General features: G+C 42.6%; 2 protein-coding genes across 5 annotated transcripts in view; one reads left to right on the top strand and one right to left on the bottom strand.

Moving 5' to 3' along the window:
• The first annotated feature begins 775 nt into the window (after positions 1-775).
• LOC146517766 (uncharacterized) lies at positions 776-6,829 on the top strand. Of its 3 annotated transcripts, none has more exons than XR_014874206.1 (3): positions 776-906; positions 6,174-6,298; positions 6,505-6,829. XR_014874206.1 is itself a non-coding variant. In XM_085160441.1 (2 exons), the coding sequence occupies exon 1, from the start codon at positions 4,627-4,629 to the stop codon at positions 5,386-5,388; it is 762 nt and encodes a 253-aa protein (XP_085016567.1). In that variant the 5' UTR covers positions 4,510-4,626; the 3' UTR covers positions 5,389-6,298; positions 6,505-6,829. The 3 variants fall into 3 exon arrangements, 1 of the variants encoding a protein (XP_085016567.1); XR_014874205.1 differs by lacking the exon at positions 776-906 and adding an exon at positions 4,112-4,126; XM_085160441.1 differs by lacking the exon at positions 776-906 and having other exon boundaries at positions 4,510-6,298.
• A 4,935-nt stretch (positions 6,830-11,764) lies between these two features.
• Positions 11,765-22,995, bottom strand: part of mmp24 (matrix metallopeptidase 24) — a 95,886-nt gene continuing 84,655 nt past the window's right edge. For both annotated transcript variants that reach the window (XM_085160412.1, XM_085160413.1), the window contains exon 10: positions 11,765-22,514. In XM_085160412.1, coding sequence (XP_085016538.1) covers positions 22,150-22,514 — 365 coding nt within the window. In that variant the 3' untranslated portion in view covers positions 11,765-22,149. The remainder of the gene's footprint in view (positions 22,515-22,995) is intronic.

Below are 22,995 nucleotides of genomic sequence, written 5' to 3'. Positions count from 1 at the left end.
GCTCGCCACCTGCGTGACGTCACAGCAGCAGGTTGGTAGAGAGGGGTGTGGGGTGGGTTGCCAGGGCGGAGGGAACAAAGAGCGGCAGAGAGAAGTGAGAGGTATCACTCCGCCCCAGCGTTAACGTCTGTTTATACCTGCGCAGGTGCGCCCAGAGCGGGTCTGCCTGATGCGGGCACAGAGTGGATTTAGACTTTCATCTTCATGTGAAGTGTTTCCAAAAGTTTCCTCACAGAAACATAAAAACATCCGAGGACCTGTCACAGCCAACGATCCTCCTCATCTTTGGGCTTAAAGAGCTTTTTCTCTGTTTATGGATATTTTAAGTTTCTATTTTCACTTATTTTGCATCTGGTTTTGCACCGTTTTCATCTCATTGTTTGTATCATTTTGCACGTCTCTGGTTTGCTATTTGTGGTCATTTTTCATCTGGAGCGTTACTGCTGTGATCACTCGGTGTCTGATGTCAGTTGTTTTTCACGTGTCCTTGTCATAAATTCTATTTTTTGTCTATTATTAATCACTCTGGTCTCTTTGTGATCATTTTGCAGAAACTTTTTGTTCTTTACAGTTGTTTGTGTTTTGAGTATTCAGCTTGGTCTGTTTTGTTTCTCTTTGTTTGTATCTTTGATCACAACAATATGTTTTCTGTCTTTTACCGTGGAAGTCTATGGGGCTGCCTCGCTGCTGCCTCTGCTGGACGTCAGAGAAATTGCAGATTGTGGCACTTCCGCGTTGGCTTGGAGATTTCCGCGGAGTGATCCTTCTTCCTCCATCAGGATCTCCACAGCCTTCACTCCGCCGACACGTCGATCGGGATTCTCTGCCTGGAAACATCGCAAACTAATCGGAACCGGCGGCCGACACAGACGGAGCGGTCTCGCGGGCATCGTGGGGGTCGATTAGGTGGGCTAAAATTAATCTGTGCTCCCCGAGCGGCTGTCGGAGCTCCTGTCCTCTCTGCAGGCGGAGCGATCAGATGTAAACATGTTTGCAGGCTGGAGCGGACCCACACGTGTCACCAACACGGAGTTAGAAAGCCTGAACCACGCGTGATCCCCTCATAATGGGTGACACACGTTAAACAGTGAGGACATGTTTGGTGTTTGTAATGAGGAGCAGGCCGTGGAGGTCTGATGAGGCACAGCTACACAGAAACAAACAAACACGCTTCTGGTTCCGGGGTTGTCCTCTTAGACTCCGCCCACATCTGCACAGGTGTTCCTGCAGAAGGAAAACATGAACCTGCAGCAGCTTGGGCGTGGTCTTTGAGTTCGCGCGCCTTTAGTTTACATGCATCTTTTCAGCCATCAGTCTGTTTTTGTTGTTTTGCGTGTATTTTAAGTCTATTTGTAGTCATTCAAGGCTATTTTTAGACATTTTGAGTGTCTTTGTTGTCGGTTTGTGTCTGCTTGTGCAGAATTTGCACCAGTTTTTAATTGTTCTGTGTCCCTGACGTCATTTGTACCAGGTTTTAGTCATTTTGTATCTCTTTATACTGATTTAAAGCCTCTGTTGTTGTTTTTTCAGCTCATTTTCAGTTCTTGAGTCATCATTTTTGTTTTTTCTTAGTCATTTGTTTCTGCCTCCCACAGACTGCTTCCTTTGCAGGCTGACAGTTCAGGTCTGACCCACAGCCAGCATGTGTGATTTAATCTGATCATGTACAACATTAAGCACTTTATTAATCATAAACCTTTACTGCAGTATTTCCAGTAGACATCAGAGATTTCTGGTCTTGTTTTTTACAGAAAAGGCTGATGTGGGATTTTAACCTGCGTATCGTATATCAGCGAATAAAGAAGCTGGAAACATTCAGCACATTTACAGTAAAAATATTAAAGTCGTGGCTCTATTACGCATGATAACGTCTGTCAGCTAACGCCACACAGCCCTGAATCGGCGACACCCGTTCATTAGAGCAGAGAGAGAATAAAACTGAGCAAACTCAGTCTGGCTTTAATCGAATCAGTAATGCAGAGAGGCTGTAATTAATCTGCTGCTGAGAGATTATTTATCTTAATTATTTCCTAGTGGGTGGACCCCATTCGTGCCAAAAGTCTTTCATTACTGACAGAGAAAAAGCGAGAACTGAAGTCAGCGTGGTTTGTGAGGCGGTGTTCGATATAACAGCATTCAGAGAGACTTTGTGTTCATTTTTAGTTGTTTTGTAGAAATATTGAGTCTTTTTGCATTTCCTCACAGTCATTTTCAGTCTCTTTGTGGTCTTTTTGCACCTGTTTTGTGTCATTTTTTCTTTTTTAAGTTGTTTTACAGAAAATCTTTGTGGCTTTTCTGCATTTCTTTTTGTCATTTTATGTCTCCTAGATGTCACTTTGTCGTCTTTGATGTTGGTTTCTGTCCATTTTTAGTCATTTTGTGCCTCATTGTGATCATTTTTGTGTCTGTTTTCAGTCAGCTTGCCTCTTTGTGCTCATTTAAAATCATTTTGCATTCACCGTTGGTCTCTGTGGAGTTGTCAGATCGGAGGTACCTGCCACAGCGTTATGCTGTTGCAGCCAGCAGCTGCTTTCTGTGGGTCACATGTAGTTTTGTGTTTAGATGGGAGCCCTCAGGCTGTGGAAAAGCCGAATCAGTTTGTCGTGAGCTGAAGAGGGCAGCGGCAGAGATAAGGAGGCGCACAAGTCAAAACAAAACAATATCTGAGAGGAGGGAGCTATTTTTAGCTCGGCTTTCTCTCCGGCTGTGATCCGTGCTGCACAGAGAGTCGAGGAGGGAAGCGAGGCGACCGCTCTGAATGCTGATCGAGACGCTCTGAAGTTCAGCAATGAAACACACGTCGCTGTGATGAGTTCGTTCGGTGCTCGTTTGTTCCGTTTTAACGGGACTGCTTTCTGACATGACTCATTTCTAACCCATTAATGAGAAGAACTTTGGGGGTTGCCAGATTATTTAAAAGGCTCATCTTGGATCGTCAGGTCAGCTCTGTGAATAAAGTCAGTAAACAGAGCAGATTTATGAATATCTTTATTTATCCAGGAACAACTATCATGATCCTTTTTTGTGGTGCTGTGCGGTTCACCTAAAAACTCCTCTGTAGCCAGTGATGAAACAAGTTCAACATGCGTTTTTCTAAAAGTCACCAGGGGGCGACACTTCTCACCCAGTGCAATAGAAAACGAGTTCACCTGCTCCGTGACCTCGGTAAACACTTTCCTCCTGAGTTTCAGATCTTTAAATCTCTCTTCTTCCTTGAGCTTTCACCGAGCATTTTTTGTGGTATAGTCTATAAAAATGGAACGAGGCCGCCCCACCATCACCTGTTGGTTCGTGGCGTCCTAATATGAAGACTCAGGTTGAGCATTTTCCACTTTGTGTTTCGAAGCCGCTTCCTCACTGACCAACAACATATCCCCAAAACATCTGTTTCTTGGAGTTACCATCACTTAAGAAATGGGCCTGAATGTCTTGGCCTAACTGGAGTCGATGGCTGTTTTGATGGAGGTCGCTGCCATGATGTCACCCGTTGGTTTCTGAAGCCACGTTTTGAACTTTTATGAGGCGCCTGATGGCAGCAAGCGACTCTTAATATATGCAAAACAAACCAAAGCACACAAATCTCCAGTAAAGCTCTTTTTATCTACTTGGTTCAGATGAAAGGTGTTTGAAACTAAGCCATCAGCAGTTTTACCGTTAAAACAATCCAGCTGTTCTTTCTTTGTGCTCCACGTTTTAACGCTCATCCAGCAGATGAGCCTCCTCTGGTGTTAGATTTAGATCTGGGCCAAAGGAGAGGCTCATAATCACGTTTATGTGAAAATTATCACAAGTTACTGCCTCGGGGTCCGGCCAGAAGGCCACAGTCATTACACATTTGTGAGGCAGTTAATATCTTCTTGTTTTACTGCCGCCGTTTCTTCCACTGGCTCACCGGCGGTGTTGGAGACTCCGTTCGTCTCTGTGCCGTGAATGAAAAGTGCGAAAATATTCAGCAGCATTTTGTTCTCGTTTGTTCCAGAAACGTCCCAGCTGTCCCCGAGCTGGTGCTCGTGCGTCTGAGTCTGGAGCGTCCGGAGCCGCAGGCTGACCAATCAGAAGCTGAATGATTAGTTCAGTTGTTTTTTCTCTAAGGATGAATCATATTTAACATCAGCGCTTCTTAACGGTAGGCCTCGCTCACACAGACATCTGCAAACATCTGGCAGCCGCCGGTCGTTGCAGCGGTTGCCCATAGTTTATTTGGGTGACACCAACTTGTCTGGCAATCTGCCACCAACCAAAGCAAGCGGGTGGAGGTTATTGGTAATAATAATAATAATAATAATGGATTGGATTTATATAGCGCTTTTCAATGCCACTATTCATTCACACACTGGTGGAGGCAGCTACAGTTGTAGCCACAGCTGCCTTGGGACAGACTGACAGAAGCGAGGCTGCCATATCGCGCCATCATCGGCCCCTCTGGCCATCACCAGTAGGCAGTAGGGTAAAGTGTCTTGCCCAAGGACACAACGACCAGGACAGAGAGCCCGGGGATCGAACCGGCGACCTTCCGGTTACAGATGTGCTTCCCAACCCTTCTTGCTTTACACCTACGAACCTTTGATCGACGTGCTGAACCAACGCTACTTTATTTCCATCCCATATGAAGAATGCAAAAAGAGGATGTGCTCAAGAAACTACCTGGTACCAGACCCACCTGGCCTTTTTGACGGCCACGTCTGGCCCATGTACCTGAAACATAAGAACAACAGCCACGGTCGCCCCGTCGCAGCACGGGGCGACCGCACCATCCGCACCATCCTCACCATCCGCACCATCCTCACCATCCGCACCATCCGCACCATCCTCACCATCCGCACCATCCTCACCGTCCTCACCATCCGCACCATCCGCACCATCCTCACCATCCGCACCATCCGCACCATCCGCACCGTCCTCACCATCCTCACCATCCGCACCATCCGCACCATCCTCACCATCCGCACCATCCTCACCATCCGCACCATCCGCACCATCCTCACCATCCGCACCATCCGCACCATCCTCACCGTCCTCACCGTCCTCACCATCCGCACCATCCTCACCATCCTCACCATCCGCACCATCCGCACCATCCGCACCGTCCTCACCATCCGCACCGTCCTCACCATCCTCACCATCCGCACCATCCGCACCATCCGCACCATCCTCACCATCCGCACCATCCGCACCATCCGCACCATCCTCACCATCCGCACCATCCTCACCATCCGCACCGTCCGCACCGTCCGCACCGTCCGCACCGTCCTCACCATCCTCACCATCCGCACCATCCGCACCACTGATAATGACCAGCAGCTTCCAGCAACCGTCACCAACCAGGGCACAAACATCCCAACGCTGCTGTGGCTCCACAGGACGCCAGCAGCAGGCGTAGCCGCGTAGATGCTGTTTTCTGTCAACAGACAGAACTCGCTCTGATTCGTCCTTCAGGGGAGGACTCCAGAGGAACTCTCAGATCTGATTGGATGAGACCGCATGATTTATTCAGCCTCTCCAAACAGCTTCTGTTCAGCCAGTTAATGAACTTAGCAGCGTTTATGCTTTTAGCTGATGATGGCGGCGTTTTCTTACTGTTCCACACTCGTGTGCTTTATCGTCAGGGTAACACGATGCTGAAAAGCCCTTCTGGTTATGTGTAATTTCCCAGCATGCATTACGCATGGCCGGGAAAGCCTGGGCGGCTCGCGGCGATCGTGTTCAGCAGAGTAAGATGATCCCTCGAGCTGCGTCCGGCGAGCTGATTGTGTTGTGTCTGATTGGATTGGTATCCTGGACGGGATTAGGGATGTCCGAGCTGATAACGAGGAGTGGCAGTGACGTCTGCTGTCCTCTTCCTCCCCGTCTGTATCTCTCTTCCTCGCTATCAAGGCCTTTCTATCTCTGTCCTCTCCCCGTCTCATTTCACCCTCCACTGCATACATTGCACCTTCAGTTTAGATAGAAGAGTTTGTGGGTAACAAACCTTTGACTTTTCACCCTCTTCACTCTGCGGTTTCCTTCAACCTGCAATATTTGCTATTTATTAGCCCCAATTAAACGATAAAACTTCTCAGGTAGTCACTTCTCCGTCTTCTCATTCGGCTCTGACTGAAACCAAAATATCTTTTTTAGTGTTTTCCTTCTGCAAGTCCTTTAACCTCAGCTTCCACCTGTGTGCTTTTCCTCAGGCGGGACTCTTTTTCATGACTAAAGATGGGAAGTGATCAGAGCCACGAGAGGAAGGCTGAGGAGGCAGAGAAGGAAACGGAAAAACACGAGCAGTGTGACAAAACTGAGGACGCGACTCCTGAAGGTAAACGCTCGACTCCACGACGGAAGCACAGCGATGTGTTTGAATCTGGTGTATTTTCAGTAACTGCTGACCTGTAATTATAAAAAAGATTGTTTCCCTTCAGAAGAGGTCGTTCTCAGATTTTCATTTTACAGAAGTAAAATGTCACCGCGCTCTGAAATGTCACGCAAATTTCAACATTTTTGAAACGTGTTTCTCTTCCACAGAGGTGCCAGGAGAGCTGCCCCAGTGCAGGATGGGAAACAGGAGGGTGGACAGCATGTGTTTCATGATCTCGTGCACTAACTGGTACTGAACTGGTCCCCGTGTGTTGGGCTCACGATGAAACAGACGCACGCTGGAGGATCTGTCTGCGTCTGTGCTGCTACAACAACAAAAGCACCGGACTTCACTTTCCTTCAACTCGAAAACAAGACTAATGATAAGAGGAAGGGATGGAAAAGGATTTCAAACGATGGGTCACAAGAGTCGTGGACTGTGTGGGAGATGCTTGGATTTCTGGAGATGCCAATAAAGAACAAAAGTAAAGAAGTGTTGCTCGTCATGCTCTGTGGGTCAGACGGCTGTGTGAAAAAAGGTTGCTCACTTCAGTTGTTGATGTTCAAAAAGAATTAGACTAGAAAGGAAAGGAAAGGAGGATGGAAGAGGGAAAGGAAGGACAGAAGGAGATTGGGAAAGGGAAGGAAGTAAGGAAAGGAGAAGGAAGCAAAAAAGGAAGAAAGCTGACAACGGAAGGAAAGGAAGGAAGAAAAAGGCAGGAAGGAAGGGAAAATGGAAGACAGAAAGAGAGGAAAGGAAGGAAAGAAGGAGATTGGGAAAGGGAAGGAAGTAAGGAAAGGAGAAGGAAGCAAAAAAGGAAGAAAGCTGACAACGGAAGGAAAGGAAGGAAGAAAACATGAAAGAAGAAAGAGGCAGGAAGGAAGGGAATATGGATGACAGAAAGAGAGGAAAGGAAGGAAAGAAGGAGATTGGGAAAGGGAAGGAAGTAAGGAAAGGAGAAGGAAGCAAAAAAAGGAAGAAAGCTGACAACGGAAGGAAAGGAAGGAAGAAAACATGAAAGAAGAAAGAGGCAGGAAGGAAGGGAATATGGATGACAGAAAGAGAGGAAAGGAAGGAAAGAAGGAGATTGGGAAAGGGAAGGAAGTAAGGAAAGGAGAAGGAAGCAAAAAAAGGAAGAAAGCTGACAACGGAAGGAAAGGAAGGAAGAAAACATGAAAGAAGAAAGGGGGTTAGGGAAGAGGCAGGAAGGAAGGGAAAATGGATGGAAAGTAAGGATGAAAGGAAAGGAAATGAGAGTACCTAAGGAAGGAATGAAACAGGAAGAAGAAGACTAAGAAGGAAAGGGAACAAAGAAGCAGGTAGGAACAAAGGAAGGAAAGAAGGATGAAATAAGGGTTAGACCAGAAAGGGCAAATGAATTAAGGAGTGAAGGAGGAAAGGGAAAATCAAAGGAGGGAGCAAATATGAAAGGAAGGAAAGAAGAAAAAGGAAAGAAGGGAACAAAGAAAAGGAGACCTTTGGGTCTAATTTGTTTCACTCAGAGCTGTAAAAATGCAAACACACTGCAGCGTGTTCAGAGTTCAGCAGGAACGACATCAATCAACAGACCTAAAGAAGTTTCAGTTGGAGACGTGATGGATTCATCAGGAATATCATTATTCACGTCTGTGATAAGATTAATGCTGCATATCTGACACTTACTGTCTCATAATTATGAGAAAGTCTTCAGGTGGTTATAAATCATCTGTGCTTGAGAGGACGGGGCGACGGCGCCGAATGATTTAAGTTTAATGAATATGAGCTCGGGTTCTAACACAAGCGGCTCCTTTTTCTTTTTTTCAACAAAGTCGTTCGAAGAACGTCACAAAAGCCCCGACTGGTGTGAACAGACGGGGAATTTTACAGGAAACAAGACGGATGACGTCCCAGCCGGAGACAACATGAGCCTCAGTTTGGTTATTATATCAGATATTACAGCTCGACTGAAAAACTCAGACAACTACTGTTCCTGCAATAGTAAAGGAAATAAAGAAGGAAACAATAAGGAAGAAAAGAGGGGAAAAAGGAAGCAGAAGGAAGAATGACAGAAGTAGAAAGGAAGGAAATATGAAAAGGAAAAGTATGAAGATGAAGAAGTTGAAAAGGGAACAACAAATGGAAAGGGAGCAAGGAATTAAGAATCAGTGATGGAAATAAAGAAGTATGAAAGGAAAGGAGGAAAGAAAGGATGAAGGAAAGACAGGAGAGAAGATGATGGAAAAGGAGGAAGAAAAGGAAACGAATGAACAAACTTAAACTGTAGTTCCTCCTGTGACCACTTGAGGCTCCAGCAGTGACTCAGTGCCTGTAAACTCTCTGCAGTATCTATGAATCGATTCCTCCTTCCTAACCCTGTACGGGGTTTAGAGGCTTCATTATTATAACCCACCCAGCTGAGGGGTCCAGTCTGTGTCAGAAAGCAGGAATCGGGACTAGAAGATAAGCCTGGTATTAAAATGTCCTTTCATGTGCTTTAACTCGTCCTGAGCAGCCGCCTACAGCGTCTCACATGGTGGTAGAACTTTTAAAGTTTACCCAGAATGCACTTTTTTGTTTTCTTCTGCTGAACTATCAGAAATCAGATCAGTAACGTAGCAACGCTTGCTTCTGTGTCTCTACATCACAGACATTACAACAGGAAGACGCCCTTTTCACGTGTCAGAAATGTGAATTTTGCACAAATATAAGCTAACAGTAACTTTGATAACGCTCATGTCTCATGTTGGGCAGACTTACTCACTACTTCCTCTTGTGGTCCAAAATGGCATTACACCAGAGAATCCTGGTGCTGTTTTAACTTTGGGGATCTGTTTTAGACAGAACATCATGGATGTTGCTTCTTCACGTTCTCCTGACGGGTTCAGTTAATTTTACAATTAAAGAAACATCTTTTCATTTGACCTTCAAGATGAGAAAAATAGCAGCTGTTCAGCGAGGCAGGAGGACAGAGTGTAAGTCTTTCCATAGCAGAGTGTGGACGCGTGTCCTTGTGAGACATTAGCAGGTCGACTCCTCAAAAACCTCCGAGGGGAACCCTTAACTTGCTAAATGGTGATGCACTGACCCATTTCGAGCAATTACAGTTTCAGCCATAAAGCGTATGAAGTCAAAAGCATATGAACTGACCCAATGATCCATTCGGACGTAATAAAAGTCAAATTTTCTCCAAATGACACATTAAATCTCCATGAAATTAAAACAGAGTTGGAAGGCATCAGCGTGTCTGAGCTCGTCTGCTCCGTGCCATTACTGGGCAGGTGTCTGAACATATTGCATTTCATCAGAAGAGCAGCAAACGTGTCCCTAAAGGGGCATTTCTGCAAAATACCACAAGGCAGATTTATGATGCACATCTGTTCGATTTTTCCTGCTCATCATGTTGCAGATGCTCCGGAGCAGTTAACGAACCTGCGAAAAATTCATCCACGATCGGGACTATTAAAAAAAATGAATTGTGCACTTTTTAGACTAATGCATGTACAGAAAAGTGATGTAAACACAGCAAAAATGCTTGTTTTCCTTTTTAGATCAATAAAAATGTCTGTTATGCAGCAGCTGTCTGACACAGTCGTGATGAAGCAGGAACGCAGAAAGATCTAAAGTTAGATTAACGACGTTCCTGATATGCACAATCTGATATCCTCGTGTTGGTGTTGTTCCCAGATCATCATACTAAAGGTTGTTCCAGGATCAACATTGCAAGTGACCAATCAGAATGTTGTGATGTCATACTTTTGCGACTTCGGGAAAAACCGGCGTAAAACAAAAAACTGTACTTAAGCTGCGAGAAACCGCCTTTGTCCGCCGATCAACGGACCCTAACCCTGACCCTTTAATAAACGCTAAGCAGAATTGATATTGTCCTTGCAACATTGGAATTTCATAAATGCACGAATGGGTTGGTGTGCAAAAGAATAACGTCACAATAATGTGATTGGTCACTTGCAATGTTGAACCTGGAACAACATTTTCATGATGATCTGGGAACAACACCAACACGACGATATCAGATCATCCTTCCTGATATACAGAAGGAAAAGGAGCACAGCATTGGAAACATTTGAGATGATGCCCTCAAACAGCCTGCGGGGCAGCAACACAGAAGTCAGAAATGTAAGCATGTTCACGGGACAGTCGGGCGTCCACAAATCAGCTCATTTCAGTTCAACTCAGACAACCATTATCTTCATGATGTGCTTTATAGAGCAAAAACACAAGCCCAACAATCACACAATCCCCCAATGGTGACAGCTGGGAGGAAGAACTCCCCTTTAACAGGAAGTGACCTCAAGCAGAAGCAGGGTTCATGGGTTTCAAACGTAACTCTGGGCCCATCAGAGATGTAATCCATGACTCATGACGAGTTATTGATCTGCAAAAAAAAGTAAAAGACTCGTCTTAGACGATGAAGTTTTCACTTTTATTGACAGTTCATTGTTAACAGAACAGGTGTTATTGGTATATGACCAGCGTGGACAATAAAACCAAAGCAAACATAGAAAAAAACAACAACAAACATCTCTGTTCCAGTCAAGTGTTTAAATAAGAAAACCGCAATTATAATTTTCTCGAGTCATTAACGTAAACATGCCTATCCGACATAAGCATCGTCATAAAAATGGTACAACGCCGTGTGCAAAGGATGATGAGGTTCATCTTAAATAAGAGAGAAATAAAGATAGAAAACGTTCTATTTACAGGATGTCTGACTGGAACACGAGAAAAACCAAACTGTGCTTTAGTTCGCTTGTAAAGAAGTGAAGCCAAGGTCCGATTTTTTTAATTTTAATTTTATAATCAACCCATTTAGTCATAAAAACCCAAAAATCCAAAGAAAAACCAAACTGTATTTACAGAAAACGTCTTTTTCTCTATAAGAAAAACAAACAAATCGAATCTCTCTTAAAGCTATTTCTGATAAAATCTCCCTAGAAGTAATAGTAGTAGTGAAACTATCCAGAGAACATCAGTATATCTTCAAAAAGTCTGCCAGACTACCTTTGATATGTTTTTATTCTCCTACATTTTTTTTAGACAACGTTAGAAACTAAAGGCAACAACAGGCAAGTTAAAGGAAGACTCAGCTACGTGACGCCACTCCCAGACCTCAGCGACGCGTTTGTGTCGGTGGAATTTAAGAAAGCGGGTTTTTGCATTCGTTGTGATAAAAACGGTTCTGGATGCAGCAAAACGTGTCGTTTTGGATTTTACAGGCTCCGCAGCTTCATACGACTCAGGTTTGTGTCTCAATCACAACATAAAGTGTGTTCAGCTCATTCTGAGCCAATCAAACACTGAAACATTCAAAGGCGTAGAAATATAAAAAAATCTGCAATGGAAACTATTTAAATAGATATTCGAGACATTCACATAAAATAAAGATTTGATAGTTTCTGTAACATTTTCTTTTGAACTGATCAGGTTAGCATCTGGATGTTTTTAACTATTTTAGTGGTTCGACCTGATCAGCGGCGGCGTATCCGACGCTGTAGGCGCCGCACTGAATGAAAAACATTTGACTTGAATAAACGTATGTATATGAAATCCAGCAAAATAAATATTTCCTACTTCCTGTAAGTTATCAGCACTAAAAAATATGATTTATATCTATAATGAATTTCCCCATTTGACACCATCAAGTAAATAAGAGTCATTTTTAGCTAATTATTTTCCTTTTATATGAATTTAATTATACAAACTTTTTTGTTACACTGTCTGAAACTGCTCTCTCTCTTGTAAATGTGCACTGAGCCTCGATGGGATTATCTGAGTAAATAAAAGAAATAAAAAATATTTTGAGGTATTTTCACTGCAGCTGCTGTCTAAACATTTAGTGTCTTACAGAACTGCTGATCTTTGACATTATAAACAATGTAAAATAAGCTACAATGTAAACCTGTTTGCTCAAAGTAATTAAAGATTATGAGATAAATATATATATTTGGATAAAGACAAACCTTTTTCAGATATCTCATTATTATTTATTAACTTGACAAATGAGATTTTATAATCAAAAAGTTTCATGTTGAGGTTATAAAACAATGACGTTTTTAAACCTCCGCTCGTGTCATGAAGCAGGACTTTGATGTAAACGTGTAATCAGGAACTGGAGGCTGTCTGTGGTTACTGCGTCCATCTCAAACGACCTCACCATCCATCATCTTCACTCAGAGCTTCATCGGCTTCTCCTGCTGGTCAGGATGGAGCACAGAGAGCATTACAGTGGAGCTCATTAGCTGTTAAGCTTATGATTGATTTCCAGGAGAAAGAGCAGCTAACGTGTTATTGATCGGAAACACAAAGATCGATTTAAACCCGAGTACATTTCTATATTATTACAGCTCCTCATATTTGTTTTGCTGCTGTGGACTCTGTAGGATTCGGCATGTGGACCAAACCAAAGCTATTCTGGGAGCCAGTCATGCTGAAACACCACATCTGACATCACTTTAATGGTTGTTGGGACAAAGTCAACTAAAATAATCAAAACGTTTCATGATTTTTGCCCCAAAAATCTTTTCTCTATCGCCATCTTTGACAGTTCTCTTAGCTGCTGCTCACTGTACGGATTCATAATAAATGGATATTCTTTGGAACCATATTTTTATAATGTATTGAGAATATTGTGCATAGCATTGTTTGCTAAATCTAATGATGTCGACATCATGTGTTTTATTTCCAACCGCCTTCCTTCTTATTCAATTTCTCAAACGTACAATTTAAGTTAAAGCACTGCTGCATGGATAACATGTCGAGGTCATTATAATAATTGTTAAATGGGCCTATAATACCATTTGTGTGAGGTGCTGCAGCACGTGGGTTTGAAATCTGCTGAGCGTTTGGTGAAATCAGGAGCCTTTTGTTCCCCGTGTGTCTGGAGTCCCTGAACTGTCGCATATTTGCACAGCTTTGTGTGCTCGGTGCAAAAACACTCTGATTTACTGTGTTTCTTATGTTTTTGCCTCCTCTGTGGATTTGTTACTTAAACAGGTCAATGAGCAGGTAAGAGCCTTGTGCAATTAGTATATGCAAGGCCCCTGCTGACGTTAGCATCTTCTAGCTCAAGTTATATATTAATATTATTTTTGTAATATGTTGTGACGTTGATTTGAAGAAGCCGTGAGCCTTGGTGAGTTCTCCGGCACCCGTGGTGTCCCTCAAGGATCTATTCTTGGCCTGGGTCGATTTTCTTTATACCCACTCCCACTGGGATCCACTTTTGGAGAGCTCATAATAATTTTCAGTTTCATCTATATAGCACCAAATCACAACAACAGCTGGATGGAGGCAGTTTATATTGTAAGATCATCTGTTCCACAAAATGCTTTTAGATTTTTTAGGATCTAAACTCAAACAATAAAAACCTGTGCATGACTTCAGCCAGTGTGCACAGAGGCCACCATCAAACACTGGTGTACCAGCCTACAGGGACGTCTCAATATGTTGTTACATCAGCATCAGTTTATTACTTCCCTGTTTATTTTAAAATTAATTTTAAGGTTTCATTATTTACTTTTAAGCCATTAAGTGGGCAGATTTTCTAACCAGTGTCTTTTCCTGGTCTAAACCTTTGACCACTTTTACACTGATGCTCAACACATACTGCATACGGACCTGGATTTTATTTGAGGTATAAGTAGGCAACGATATATTTATTATGTATTGTATATGAAGATTATTACAGATTTGTTGTTAGACAGTGGATCAGTGTTTTGATATGTACAGCACTGAAATCTTCAGATTATATTTAATTTCAGGGAATTGTTAGGAAACTGTTGGACCTGTAAAATAAAGTGTTACTACATCCACGATAGCTGCATTTCTCAGAAACGTTTTAAAAAATCAAAGAGGTTGCTTTGCAGCATCTCGTTGCTGCCGTTTCTTCTGAACGACCATCTCTGAGTGTCACCCAGATCAGGAGTGGCGGTGTCAGATAACTAAGTCTACCTTTAAAGGCAACTCACTGTTGTCCGAAGCCACCAGAACATCATCCGCAGACCTGGGACAACACGACACAGACTTCTGTTCATTTCTTTGATCTTTTTTCATTCCCGGCAACCAAGTTTCTCCTTTTGTTAAACTGAAGCTGACACACAGACAGTCATGAGAGTAGGAATGTGCAAAGAAGAGAAACCAGGCGCCAAAGTTGACGAATCCAACAACAGCAGCAGAAATGAAACACAACTCAAAGACAGTTTATCCCAGGTCTGCATATCCATAAAAGAGGACCTTTCGCCCTCTGTGACAAACACAGAACTGAGCTGAATAAATACGTTTCAAACTGAAAGAGCTGTGGACAGACAGTGTCCTTCACACACTTTAAAAATCTCATGTACATATATCTTGTCTTTATGCATGTCCCATAACTAATATGAATAATCTGATCACGACAGTATGTTTTCTTCCTGTATCGTTCTTCACTTTGCACAAACAGACATCTGCTGAGAACACTGTAAACAGCTATTCTTCTGTAAATCTCAGTAAATATATACAAAGACTTTTCTCCCAGAGGATTAAAGTAGAGGTGGTGGTGAAACTTTAGTAAAGAGTGCATGATTTAAAAATATTTTTATTTTTAAATCATGGAAAATACGATGGAAAATTTACCAGCTCACCACCCCTCCTGTGTAAAAACTGAATCCTCTCTTTAAGTACTGCAGGCCACTCGAAAAGCTGAACTCACTGCTTAACTGAGAAAAAACCTCCATAAAAATTTGTTTTGTACAACTATTCCAACCTGATGAGGATGAATGAACACAAGTTCTGGTTTTACAAAGAGATCTTAGTTAGATTTTATTTTTTTATGGTTAAAGTGTAAAATCTGTATTTTTAAATCCAGTTTTAATTAAATCCAAATTAACCTCCTTATACCTGTCAGAAAATGTAAAAAAGTACAATATCTCAGTCACTGAGACGATCACACTGTAGTAGGGCTGCCACAAACCATTATTTTGATAGTCGACTAGTCACCGATTATTTTTGCGATTAGTCGACTAATCAGATCATCATCCATTAGACGTACAGCTTTTTGCACCAGCAGCATCTGCTCTTATATAACTAACATTAGCTTACAGCTTTAAGTGTTTAAGGTATGTGCTAACTAAAAATAAAGACAAGATGATAGTTTATTAAATTTTAATGAAATTTGCAGATCGTTTCGGTGAAGTTTAATAAACTCCTTGCTATCTAAAATATAACAGGACACCGGAGTAAATTCTTGAGCATCTCACACTTCTGATAATCAGCTGTCTGCTTGATGTTTATTCAGCTGTGTAAAAACTATAACTTTAATCTCAGCCAAACCGATTTACTCAGGAACAAATAAAATACTAAAAAAAAGCCAAAAAATAACAAGTTATCTAAGTGACTTATATATCATGTTTAACCTGAGTAGTGAAAGACGGTGGTGGGTTTGAAAACGATTTGCCGGGAGTCCGGTGTTCTCACGGCTCTAGTTAGCCTAGCCCCCGGCTAGCTATCGAGCTAGCGGGTAACAGACGTCTCCGAAAACGTCGGAGCGCTTTTGAAAATATGTGGTGTCTTGATAAACTGAGCAGATATTTGAGGTTTACACAGCTACATTCTCGCCTGAAAATATGTTAAACGTTTATTTTGTGACCCAGAAAGAATAATAAGAGTAATATTAAAACTAACTAGCTGCCGCCATTGTTGGAAACTGAGCTGGGTAGAGCTTTGAATTCTGGGACACAGCTTCTTCTTCTTCGGGGTTTAACGGCAGCTGGCATCCTTGTACATGCAGTGCTGCCATCTTCTGTTTCAGGCCGTTATTACACTCTTAAATCCTACTACTTATTCCTGCGTCTTTTGTGATCTTACAAAGCTTCAAACGATGCGCCGACTATTAAATCAGTCGTCGACGATTTTGATAGTCGACGTAATCGTGACTAGTCGACTAATCGTGGCAGCCCTACACTGTAGTAATCTGAAAGCTAAATCTGAGGTTATACTGTAGAAGAATATATAAGCCTGATTTCATCCCATTGTGGTTGAAAAAGTAAAATCACATTCACAGATAACTTTTAGATAAAAGCATCGTTGCATAAATGCATAGTCTACCTTTTGAGACAAAGCTATAAATACAGTACAGCCATAAACATGAGTGTAAAATTAAACTGGAACGACACCAGATAATTACAATAAACAGATTTAACTAAACCAAATATTTCACTTAGACTTTAAAATCTAAAACATTGTTCTAATATTAGGATCAGAACATTAATAGTTAAATACAAATCTAATTTTAGGAACTTTTAAATTACAAATTGTAGCAAATTAAACTAACTAGTTACTTTATGACTTTATTTAAAATGGACACGTTCACTGACCTCATAATATTACATTAGAATATTTATTATCTATTTAAAAGTTTTCAGCCTTTCACATCTGATTAGTCCGACTGACAGTCAGCCTTCAGATGTCTAATAAAGCCTGACGTTAAAGGTAAGCCAGACTAAAAGTGTCTTTGTGAAACCAGCTCTCGGACTCACTCATGTCAACCTCGACAGGAGCCTGAAAAAGAAAAACGAGTCAAGCGACCCAGCGTAAAGCTGGCAGCTTTAACCCGAAAAGTGCTGAAAAACCAGCACCAAGAACTGCATGAAAAGTGTTTCTCTCCACATGAACATCTACTGCTGAAGTGCCCTGGAGCAAGGCACTTAATCCCCAACTGCATCGGTGCAGCGACTCGGCGGCCTGCGACACGTAAGAAGATGTAAAGAGATTTTTAATCTGCCTGCTACCGTCACACATACAGTAAGTACATGACAACAACACTGACATTAGTAATAATGCTGTGTGCGAGCTAAATAACAGCTGAGACTGCGGATCAGCACCGAGAGCGAGAAGAACGACGTAGGAGACCATTATTATTACACGCGTGTGCGCTGAAGCGGGGCGGGAACCCCTCGTTAGTGTTAGCGGCGTGAAATGTTTATCCCCTCAAGGTGAAGACGCAGCGAGAAAACTACAACTCTATCTCCTCCTCATCTCAGAGCAGCTATGACAGCGCCGCGCCTGGAGCTACGCTATTTACAAACCACAACAAACAGCCAACTACCACCTTAACAAGCTCGAGGATCACACGACATCTGCCCCACGTTTCCTCCAGAAAAGTCAGGAAGGCAACCAGCCGATATACCCATCGAAGCAGTTTACAGGTCATCAGCTCTGTCCATGTGCAGCAAGTCTTTAAGCTCCGTTTTTAAAATGAAGATTTCAGCGTGACAACGAGACAGTAAACACTGACCTGCCGAAAAAGCCTCAAGCTGAGCATTTTCCTCGTTGCTATCAAGACGTTTCGACCAACAAGAGGATCTGATTGCATGTTATTGACTAACAACTTGACCCATATAATGACCATAACTTGTGACCGAACCCACAGAGTCAACAACAAAGTGTTTACTGAGGTCACAGCGAGGAGCATAAACGTCTGCACGAGTCAAACCCGGGCAGCCATCAGAAACTTTGCTTTCTTTTTACACAGAACAAGTGGACCATGAAAAACAGGAAGTCACCTTTTTGGTCATCAAGAACTGACAAAGTCATCTGACCAAATATCAATAAGTATCCAAGTTAGCCTTCAGCTGTTTGTCGTCTGCACGACTGCGGTGACATCCCAACAGAAAAGCCGTCAAACTGTCGGCTCACCTTCTGAACCTTAAAGTTTCTTGCACGCCTGTGAGAACACTGATCGTTTCTAACTCTTAGCGGAGCCGCCGTGTTTGCTTTTGCAGCATTTGTACATGGAAATGTCCAATAACACCCAACCTAACAAAAGGACGATGCTAGCACGCGTGACCCCGTCGTCCTCATTACTTTTCAGAGCTCAGCTTTTCAATTTTCCTCTTTTTAAATTCCCCCAGCCGAGGAGCTCTGTTCAAACCATCGAGCTGAGAAAGCACAAAGAGAAAAGACGAGTTTGGTCCTGGAGGCAATTTTCTTTGGATAGACGTTCGTGTTTCGTTCAGCTACACGACCCTCCCAGCAGACTTTTTCTGCATGCTGTAAACAGGCTTAAAGGTAAAAAAGCAGCAGAATGTCTTGTTCTGCATTTATTGGACACCTTCAAGGAACAGATATGCACTTTTCCAACCTAGTTGAAATAGTGCTGCGGGGTATTGAACGCCATCGATTTGCGCTGAATGCTGCGTGTGCTGAATTGCTCTCGACAGCAGCGAGTAATTGCAAGGATATACGCCGCGAACACATTCAATTACTGCAGGACAGAGAGCTTTGTGGATGAGCCGACGAAGGCAGGGTAGAGAGGGGGAAAGCTTTTTAAATGTTTGGAGTCTCGAGTAGGTTTGTTGCACCGACTTGTGCAGGAATCACATCATTAAGTGTTTTAGGAACAAGATAAAACAGACATTGTGTTTGCCTGGGCTGTATAAATGTTCTGGATAAACAGTGACTCAGTCGGGATGTCCCAGCGGTGTTTTTTAGCTGGAGGTGCGAGGTCACGGACGGGGGACTCCAAAGCCCCTTTGGGGAGCAGAACGGCCTCCGCATGAACCATTATGAGTCATGTTAGGAGGGTTAATGGCATTTAAATGAGCAGCTTGTGTGTTTAAATAAAGCAGCCTTTATAGTTAGCACCGCAGCGCTGCAGGAGTGTTACATAACAGCACTCAAATCTGCTTCTTTGAGGGTACGTCGTTGCCTTTGCGAGGCCAGATGGATAAAACTTTCCATCAAACGGCACAGACATCTTTATGTTGGCGTCCTGCTCTGCAGCTGTTAGAAACGTCCAAACTTACTCCCTAAAATGTTTCATTTCAAAGGATTAAAGTGGAAACAGATTGGATGTAGATTTAAGTCTGTCCTAACAAATCTTAATGTTCCCAAACACATATTGTATAACTTCCCACTTTAAATGCATCCATATAACTTCATATTGTGACAGATGACTGAGCATATTTGCACAAAACACGTAAAATGTTTAAATCCATAAAACCTGCCAAGTCAGAGCTAAAGACAAAGAGGAATATTGGCACTTTTTCTCACCACACTGCAGCCTCCACAGTGAAATCTTGTCAAATCAAATTTATCGAGTTAGTGGTACTCGCTGGACGTGACAGAGGGCTTCGTACAGATGGATTTAAATCCTAAAAAAAGACGGGAGAGGAGCCCTGATGGATTCAGGAGGAGGTCAAGGGGGAAACGATTAGAAGGACAAAGAGACGAGAGGCCAGACGGATGAGGAGAATTACAGCAGGACGGCGAGAAAAGACAGTCGGATTAAAGCGAGGGATGCGAAGGGCATGTAGCCCCTATTAGAGCTTTGTGAACAGAAGTACTTCATTAAGCTTGGTCAATGTCGCGGCGCCGCAGCCGGCATACTAATGCAGACCCAGGCTCTCCAGCTCCCTGCAGTCAAACCTCTCCTTTAACTTTGTGTTTCCTCCCTTTCTTCACTGTAATTAGTCTTTCATTAATGACATTTATAGACAACTGAAAATATGCTTTGGAAGAAACATCTCTGCGAATTTAGTAAAGTTTCCACCAAATCTTTCCATCGTGTTAATAGACTGAAGGTTGTATCTGGTTTAACGCCATCCTGCAGAAATGCTCATGCTCAGTCTCTCCTTATGTTGAACTGACGAGGATACTAAGGCTACGTTCACACTGCAGGCGAAAGCGCATCAAATCCGATTTTTCTGACCCTATGTGACCCAAATCAAATCATGCTATGACAGTGTGAACGGCACAAATACGATATTTTCAAATCCGATCTGGGTCACTTTCGTATGTGGTGCTGAATCCGATACATAGCCAATGTTTTAGAAAGCTGCTGTTTGATGGTCATGTCGCATTAAATCTGTCTTTTACGTCACTGACACAAGACAGACGCCAATTATCAGCGCCGGAGAAGACACCGCGAACGCTTCCTGGCCATCCAGTGAAACTGTTTGGAAGACAACGTTGTAGAAACGTGAACATTTTATTTGTACTGTATAATCTGCAGATTCTGACAGAAATCTGTAACTATCCTTTGAAGCAGCGCTCCTCTAAAACAGCAATAAGGATCATTATTAGGTTATTTACATTATTATGTAAATAACAAAATAACTTAAAGCAAAAATTGGGAAACGTGAAGTTCGAAGTCTTTATATTAAGGCCATCAGTCAAACAATATTGTTGCTCTGGGTCTAAACAGAGCGCGTTGTGTGTGACGTCTTCTTTTGCGCATGCGGCCGCTTTGAGCGTTCACACTAGAGCGCGTTTGCTGTCGCATTTTATTTGTAGTGTGAACGAGCAGACAAAAAAAATCGGATTTGATCAAAAAATCTGAATTGAGCATCAAGACCTGCAGAGTGAACGTAGCCTAAGTATCCCTCACCAGGTGACCCGTGCAGTCGTAAGTAATCGGTCACCACACCATAAACATTCACCAATTTTTTTCTAGTTACAAAGAGGCTGCCGTCTTATTTTCACTCTGATTGGGTCATAACTAAAATACGTTTGATGTGCGTGCCGTGGTAAACACAAAGTCAAAGGTGAGAATAAATACTGACTATTATGTAACATTTAAGAGAAGCTCTGAAATCCTTATAAATCACATGTATGTTCAGAGGAGGAAGAGCCAATCAGACACGAGGTTCCTTTAAAGCTCATTCCTCAAAAATAAACCCTCACAATTTACCCACTGATATGTTTGTAGCTGCATAAACATGAGTAGCTTTTCTCCAGTAACAACAGTCCGATATATTTTATAACATATAAAAAGGGACAGAAAGAAAATCTCCTGCTGGTAAAAAAGTCAAAGAAATGGTTTTAAAGGAACTCTGAACTTTCTGTTGTGGTTAGCACCACTGCTACATGCCATGAAAGGAAACAAGATTCAAGTAAAAAGCACAGGGAGGCCATGAATCCTTTTTCCTGGTTCATGGTGCTTCATGGATGATATTTTCTACAATCATTAAAAAATGTCTCATGAGGCGTTTCATGGATTTATAGAGCTCCTTAAATCTGAGAGGATGTTTAAGAAGTTTAGTGTTAGCATTTTGCTAAGCTGGAGCGATTTTCCACGTCTATACGCCGATGACTTGCTATTCTACGCCTGCAGAAACCAACCAGTGTAAACAGGCAGTGTAAACCAGTGCATTTGCTTTTTGATTTTAGATGAACCAAGACAACAGTGATGTTTTTGTGAATGATGAAAAAAGAGAGAAAAAGGTCCTCTTTGACAGTTTAACATCTCAGAACAGCTGAACGCAAATCAAACAAACATCAGCGATCCATGGAGAGATCCTTGGTTTTTTTGTTATGGCCTTTCTACCTATATTTTATTTTCAAGTTTGATATTTGAAACTGTTTCTCTTTTTTTCTTTAAATGTCATCTGACTTGTAGCAGTTCACATATACAAGTTGTTAAAACGAGCTTGGAGGTGATATCTGGCTTAGAGGAGCATCTTTCTTTCTCCACTCTTTTTAAATTTTCACTGAGCAGGAGAGCGGTGTGTTGTACGTCCCAGAAGAAGGTGTCAAAGTTTGTGTTTCCCCCTCATACGATCCCATTTTAAGTGAAAGCACAACCAGAAAGATGCATTTTGAAGTCTTTTAGATCGTTCTGGATGTGCTATAAGAAACAAATCTCTCCCACTCTGAGCCAGAAATCTGAATCCACTCCCAAAAACACATTTTGAGTGAGCCTACATCTTTAAGCATTCATTAGCTTTTTGTCCTTTGCTAGCATTTTTGGCCATTAGCCTACATTAGCTAGCTAACGCATGACTACAGCTCGACCGTCCTTCAATCCACGACCTTTGACCTATTCTGAATCAAGTTGGCTGTCATACCCACTCCTGAACAGGGTATTTATAGTAGTGCTGTGTCATGGTGTTTTGCTGCACTCCTTTGTTTTTAAACTGAAAGATCGTGTACACGAGCACCAGGATGCACAGCGACAGAATGCACGGGATCACCACGGCGATGGCATTGACTGTCGGGGGGACGTCGTTGATGGTCACAATGATGCCGACATCATCCGGGGGCAGCTGGCGGTCCCCAGGGTTACCGTTGTTGCCGGAGCGCTCCATGTCGGACTGGTCGCAGCCCATCCAGTCACGCAGGATGGACTTTGGATATCCGGGCTCCACAGTCAGCTTCTGGTTATCGAATTTCCAGTACTCCTTCCCCTTGTAGAAGTAGGTGTAGTCTGAGGATGGGAAGATGCAGGGGCAGGAGGATGGGAGGGTGATATCAATGAAAGACCAGAGCAGAGGAATCAGTCAGGTGAACTTTTTTTTTACTCAAGCAAAAATAAACAGAATACACTGAAAGTACAGCAAATTAAGCAACTACCCAACGGCCTCCGACACTACAGGGACCCAAAAGACTTGAGGATATGTTGCTGTGTCTGATAAACGTGGCTTGGTAGATGCACATCCAACGCATTGAACGTTTTTTTCAGATTAGTCCAATTTAGTTTGTGGAAGGACAGGCAGTGCATTTGTAGGTTTGTGTAGAGGTTTGGGAGATGTTCTTCGCTTTCTTTACTTTAAACCAAGCTAATCTGATTGCATTCAAAACCAGTGGCAAAATAACAGCGCTTGAGGCAAAGATGTAGACTGACTGCAAACTATTCATTGGCTGGACTTTGGTCAAGTCTACTTACAACTTGTTCCAAAAGGAAAACT

The sequence above is a fragment of the Neolamprologus multifasciatus genome, chromosome 5 (assembly GCF_963576455.1).
Source record: "Neolamprologus multifasciatus chromosome 5, fNeoMul1.2, whole genome shotgun sequence".
Classification (NCBI taxonomy): Eukaryota; Metazoa; Chordata; class Actinopteri; order Cichliformes; family Cichlidae; genus Neolamprologus; species Neolamprologus multifasciatus.
Note: the sequence above shows the minus strand (reverse complement) of the source record. Positions and strands in the feature narration are given on the sequence as shown.

Bases quoted from the DNA above. Each gene is read 5' to 3' on its own strand.
- LOC146517766 (XM_085160441.1), top strand. From the start codon at position 4,627: ATGTGCTCAAGAAACTACCTGGTACCAGACCCACCTGGCCTTTTTGAC.